At 29.3% G+C, this 6,916-nt stretch overlaps 1 protein-coding gene across 1 annotated transcript; it reads right to left on the bottom strand.

Moving 5' to 3' along the window:
- Positions 705 to 6,630, bottom strand: LOC109353725 (protein DETOXIFICATION 21-like). The gene is made up of 8 exons (XM_019596084.1): positions 6,287 to 6,630; positions 5,310 to 5,848; positions 4,511 to 4,597; positions 4,240 to 4,296; positions 3,373 to 3,611; positions 2,539 to 2,657; positions 2,368 to 2,454; positions 705 to 914 (listed from the first exon to the last, which is right to left on the bottom strand). Exons 1-8 carry the CDS (start codon positions 6,620 to 6,622, stop codon positions 834 to 836), a joined length of 1,545 nt encoding a protein of 514 aa, XP_019451629.1. The 5' UTR covers positions 6,623 to 6,630; the 3' UTR covers positions 705 to 833.

Below are 6,916 nucleotides of genomic sequence, written 5' to 3'. Positions count from 1 at the left end.
TCTGAAAATAAACCCTTTTAGTTGTTCATGAAGACATGAGTATGGACAGGGTTTTATTAGCACTGATTTGATTGTTGGGTGCTGCTTTGCACCATCTAATTTTGCTAATTGCATGGCCCCTCTACTTTATATTTTTCTTTCAAGTATACCTTATGTTTAACAAAACCTCTCTCACTTCATTCTTTTTCTTTGTACCAAAATACCACCCTTCCTTTGTATCACTCCACTTGTTTCCAAAAGAATTAATTTTCAAGTATCTTGTTAGAAGGACTTGTTTGGTGCACACCAACAAAAATAAAATAAAAAAGAATGAATATTCACTTTCATATTTATAAATTTCTATATATCAATTTGATTCTGATAAAATAATTATCCAAACTCATATTCAAATATCGTAAATGTGGATTATTAAACATTATATTTCTTATTATATGTCATAAAAAATTATTAAAAAAAATTATTTTGACTTACATTTGATATTTTTTTATCATTTTGGCTTTTCAATTTTGAGTAGACTCAAAAATTCTGAAGAATCAAAATAGATATTTAGTTGATAAATAAATAAGTTTTTTTTTAATAAAATTGGCAAAAGTATAAAAAGGAGGGTTATGTTACATATAAATAAGATGACCCATTTTAGTGAGGAATTTTAACACCTGAAATTAAAATAACCAAATAAAAACTCGTTTGTTTTAGTGATTATAATAATAAAAATGATAAGCAAGAAGGAGAATTGCATTATTAAAAACGAAACCATATTATATTTTGTTTTGGTTTTCATTCAGCAACTTTATTTTCCGATGGATTTTTCATTCAGCAACTAAAGACATAAACTAGATACTTGTTCCGCTACTTGTTATCTCTGAGTTCTCCACCCCACCGAATTTGTTAAGGCGATTTTTTGCTTTTTCTACCTGTAATTAATATCCAAATGCAACTTTTAAATTCTATATATTCTTCACCTAAACATATAAAATCAATTTCAAAAATAGGTGGAGTAAAAAATGTATAGACACTAGGAAAAAGATGGAGCACATCTACCGTTCCACAAGGAAAAATATGATTCCGCTGCCGTAGTTTTTTGCTTTTGTCTTTTGTTTTTTTCCATGTACTAAACTAAAACTCCATGTGATTTTGTTTGTGATTGGTTGAAAAATATATTTAAATTATAAATTTAATAATTAAGTGTTTTTCTAACCAATCACAAATAGCAATACATAAAGTGGTACATTTCTTGGGATAGCAGATGTCTACCCGGAAAAAAACAAAGGAAGAGTTGTACTTAAAAATCTAACCTCATGGAAACAGTACTGAGTAAATGCAAGTGGAAATGGCTAGTTGAGACCAAATGCTTATAGGTCATAGTTATTAATTCTAAGTATGATATTGGGTTGCCTAAGGAAATTCAAACTTAGGTTCTCATTAATGGTGGAAGGATTTAGGAAAGGTGAATTTCAGTGAGGTATATATTTGTTTGCTTGGGAGCAACATTTGGCTTTAAACTTGTATTAAGTGCTTCAGACTTTTCATGTAGATGTAGCTCAAATGACCATTGAAAATGGAATCAGCATCATCTAGGGCTTATGTATTTAAGTTTTGGATGAAAATGAGTGAAAATGGAAAACATCAAGTCCTCTCACATATATATTTCATGGCTCTCGATCCTTTTTCTTTTCTCTATTACTCTCTAGAACCAACTCACAAACAAACTTTTTCGGGGGAGGATGCAACTAAAAATAATTTCAAAAGAGGAATCTTTTTCAAATGGAAGAGGGTATGAAATGTGTCTTTTGTTCACAATTTATTGATTCCATGGATCACATTTTTGTAACTTAGTTCAAATGTTTGGGAATGGTTCTACTTTTGGATAGATATGTTAAACCTTCAACTAGCCTTATGTAGGAATAGAAAAGGTGTTTATTTATGGAGACTATTTTGGTTTTTTAACTTTATGGTCTATTTGGCTAATGAAGAACAATTCGATTTCTAGCGGGATAAGATGAGCTACATGTATATATGTTATGAAATTAATTAAATTAGATCATGGATTAAGTTTTCATCTAATGTTCGATCTCATCCTTTTACTTTTGCACAATGACTTGTATGATTGATTTCTTAAGGGTTTATTTTCGAGTTGATTTTTAAAGGTGAAGGAAAATAAATGAAAGTTTTGAGAGTCATCTCACTAATGTATTTCATAGCTCTCAATCATTCATATTTCCTTATTTCCCCTCCAAAAATCAACTCGTAAACAGATGTTAAGTATCTTTAGTCCATCAATTATATATGAGTAAGCAACCCTTGCACTTTTATTAATACTATTTTTCCTTAGAAAAAAAGGTGGAAAAAGAGAAATATGTTAATTACCTGTTGATCCCAGTCAGTTCTCGAAGTGATGATAATAAGCACTATGGTTTGAACAAATGTTCCAAACAACATCCCAAGCCAAACACCCTGCAAAAAAGTTACATGCAATTAATCACTTATTTTTAATCTATGGTTTGATAAGATAGTGAAAAGGATAGAATAAATAACAACCTTGACTTTCAAATCAAAGTAGAATCCAATCAATATTCCAAAAGGAATACCAATTATATAATAACTGGCTATGTTTACATATGCTACAATTCCTTGCAACCCAGCTCCAACAGCAACTCCTATGATCATAATATCGTTATATATTAATTCTCTTTAAACAAAAGAAGATTAAAATTATTGAAACATACATGAGTAGTTTATGACAAATGTGTTCTCATTGTAGTGAAATTACTTGCATAAAACAATAAAATTTGTCAGCAAAACTTGTTTTGATAAACCAGGGTATGACCCCCTCCAATCAAAGGGTATTGTACAAAATCAATATTTAATTCTTAAGAACGATATTTATTAAGAAAGATTGTCAGGTGTAAAAAAATTACACTGCAACTTGTTTTTTGATAACAAGAATATTAAATAAGTACAAGATAATAGTTTTAATTATTAACTAAACTAGTTAACTGAAAATAAAAACAATGTTATTTAAGAAATAAAGTATTCAATATATCAAAAAAAAAATAAAGCCATGTATATCTAAACAGATATATAATGTTTCAGATTTTATCTCGTATATTATTTCGTACTAATGATAATAAAGCAACTAAAATAATAATAAAGGTTTAAAATTTATAATTGTCATGACATATTTTTAATTGCACATGACAATATATGAAACAAGATAGGAGATCCGAGATATCTTTTCAACCATATCTCTCCTTCCTTTTCCAAAACAGAAGGTTATGTAAATATATTATTTAATTGAGTTGTACACAAAACATTATCATTTACCCTTTTTATATTAAACTTTAGGACAATAAAAAAAATTGTAGAAATTACCAGATAGAACAGGTTGAACAGTATTTAACAGCATGGAGATTGCAAGCAAAGATGATAAATCACTAGCTGCTTCAACCACTTCAGGACTTGTAGTGAAAATGTAAGCAAGTTTTTCTTTGAGGAATATGATGATAAAGAAAAACACAATTCCAATAGCAAGTGATGTGAGAACTGTTATCCAAATGGAGAATTTCACTGCTTTTGCACTCCCTCTTCCAAGCTCATTGGACACTCGAACACTATAAATTATTAATCCAAGTTCTTAATTAATGAACATTATAAAGTATTGTATTTCTTTGAATAAAATATAATTAAGTAAGCATGATTTATTTTCATCATAATCACTTATGAATTGAATGAAAACAATATCAACTTCTACAAGTGATATGTGCCTTAAAAGTTATGTACAACTTAAATATATACCTCCTCTTAAAATTACTATAAAAAAGAGCTTAAGGTGAAATATATTTTGCAACAATTATGCACTTTTCTAACTAGTGTTAAGGAATTATAATGGGTTATTCGAAAACTTGGTGGGAACTTTCAGATTTATAACTGAGATTTATAAAACAATTTCAGTTATAAATCTGAAAGTTGTTACTCTTAGAGATACAAATTATATGGGTGGTTAATAAACATAATCTGAGATACTAGGATGAGCTAATATATGATTTTTAGCATTGTTGAGTTAATTTGATAACTATGTTTTTAAACAAAATCATCACATTTTATTCCTTAAATTTCCATATTTTTGTTTTGGTTCATTTATTTATTTTCCTAATAAATTTCTTAATTTTTCCATTTTGGATTGCTAAGTCCTATTTTAAATGTAGAGGAAAAGGAAATATTTTAATGACAAAACAGTACCTAGCAGCAGTACAGAAACCCATGGCTATCACCAATCCCCATCCATTGATGTTGAGGCTGCAAAAAAAAATATTTAATACAATCACCATAGGACAAATTGTTAGAAAAATTAACATGAGAATGTAAATAAAGTTGAGATCAAAATGAGATAAAAAGTTGAAGAAACAAATTAAAAAATAATACAAATTAAGGGACTAAGATAGTGGTTAATTTTACCTATAAAATGTAAACACAAAATTAAAAGTGGTAATGATAGAATGAGATAAGTTACCATATGGACAAAGCACCAAGGGAAATTTCTGCTCCCTCCAAATTCCCTGTAAGAAGAATCAAGATTGTGTAGTACCACATCTCAAGACTGTAAAAGGAACATAGTTTTATGTTAGTTATATGTCTTTCTGTTACATCATTTTCTTGGTGTCTATTTTTATATAATAAATAAATAAATCTAATTATATAAGAGTATAGGTCACCACTGAATTATGTGCAAGAGTAATCTCTAATAAACTTAATCCAAAATAATTTATTAGGTACATTAATTTATTCTCTTATTGACATTTTATTGTTTAACATTCAGTTCATTTAACATTGTGAGATGTATAGTTGTATAGTAAAACTTCATCTTAAGTTTGAGTAATATTTTTTTATCGCATATAATAACACTTGAAAATCTCTATCATTTTATCCATCCCACTTGAAGTCCTATGATTTATATCAGCATCAATTTCTCTATGTTATTGTATAATTCACTGAAAATAGTTAACCTAGTGATTTATGATCTGGTTTGATATTTGGTTTCCACCTCTACAATAGACTTTGTTTGCATCTTCCTAAACCTATAACTCATATACTTTGTCTTACTTCAACTTATACAAAAATTTCATACTTCTAAAAGTTATTTTCTTATTTTCATTATTCTACCATTATAAATAGCATATCAATATATTCTAACATTACTAACAATGCATGAAGCTATATCATATACTTAATACTTTTAGAAAAGAAAAAAAAGCAGTAAACCCAAAATTGATTTTTTTTCAATCTTGATAATAACATGCTTAATATCTTACCATAACATAACTCCAGATGAGAGTGAAAGCTTGGTAACAGCCCAAAGATCTTTGAATGCAGAAGAGGAGAAACCATACCATGTCTCAGGACATTTATACAATATATACAAAACCTGGCCCAAATTTGATAACCAATATGCCACAACTGTTGATCCCATTGCACCATTTACCTCAAACTTGAACTTAACAGTCAAAAGCCATGACAAAATAACATGAATCACTAGTGAAGCTGCAGCTAGATATGAAACTATCATGTTCTTGCTTTGTACTTGTAGGAATATTTGGCATGTAAATGAAATGCTATAACCATATACCACTCCTATTGACCATAGAGAAATGTGTCCTGCTTCTTTGACAATACTTTCTTCTTGCCCTAGAGCCTTCAAAATTGGGGTGGTAAATATGAAAATAGGAAGAAGTATGGTTGAAGCTACTAACAACACTATCCATGATCTTTGTAGATGTAGTCCAAGCATGTTATATTGTTTTGCTCCATATGCTTGCCCACATAGAGTTCCCAATGCACTAGACATACCAAGCTGCAATTCACACTCTTCTTGTGATTAAGGGGAGATTATACCGAAATCATTTCGGATTTAACTTATATTTGACACTCTTCTTGTTTTAAAAGTTACGTTCACTTTCTCTAAGATACAATTATCATTACACGTACCCTTTGAACAAGGATCCTCCTTCCTCCCTACTGGAGAGGGAAGTTTTGTTTTTGTTCGTAGAAATATAATTTCACTATAGATAAAAGGATAAAGTATAACTGCATTTTGCTTTTTCTTTGGTTTTCCACAGTACTTCCCTCTCGAGTAATGGAAAGGATTATAACTCTTACCTCTTATAAATTGAAATTACATTGAGACAGTGTTAGAGAAAGTATGTGTAACTTTTAAAATAAGAAGGGTGTCGATGTAATTTCCTCAGAAATCGATAAAGTAAATGAAACAAGATAAGGTAGGAACAATTACCAATAATCCAAGGGCAAACCTCACTAGGAGAGTCATTACAACTGCATAAGCAGCAAGTTCCATAGAACCAATGTGACCAATGAAAGCTTGATTAACTACAGTGATACCAAAAATTGAAAACCTGAAGAATATAGCAGCACCAGCTACAAGCCACATTTTCTTGCTTTCTTCCCATACCCTTTTCCAAAGTGATTCTTCATCTTCAGCAATCTCTTCTAAATCACTTTGCTTATGTAAAAGCTTCTCCTTTAGTTCATCACCCTTTGCCATCACTAATAAGAAGATGCCAATATTTATTGAAATAAAGATAATTTCAATATTGCAGTAGCTTAACATATGATCATAATATATAAATAAATAAACCATGATTAGGAAAATAAGAATTAATAATTGAGATCTAAGGTCTCAAACAAAAAAAGTAGGGACCTAAGTTATTTTTTTAGAGCTTTAGCTTTTATCTACATTGATACATTTTTGGACTACATGATCATGCATACCAACTACACTATATTGCTAATAAAATTACCATATCCTAGTATCCTACATAATTATAGCTTAGCATGTCTTTAACTAAAGTCTACTATTTGATGGTTAGAGGCTGAGAAATGTTACATAATAGGACTTTACTTT

The sequence above is a fragment of the Lupinus angustifolius genome, chromosome LG08 (genome assembly GCF_001865875.1).
Source record: "Lupinus angustifolius cultivar Tanjil chromosome LG08, LupAngTanjil_v1.0, whole genome shotgun sequence".
NCBI lineage: Eukaryota > Viridiplantae > Streptophyta > Magnoliopsida > Fabales > Fabaceae > Lupinus > Lupinus angustifolius.
The sequence above is the reverse complement of the archived record's forward strand: the minus strand, read 5'-3'. Positions and strand labels throughout refer to the sequence as shown.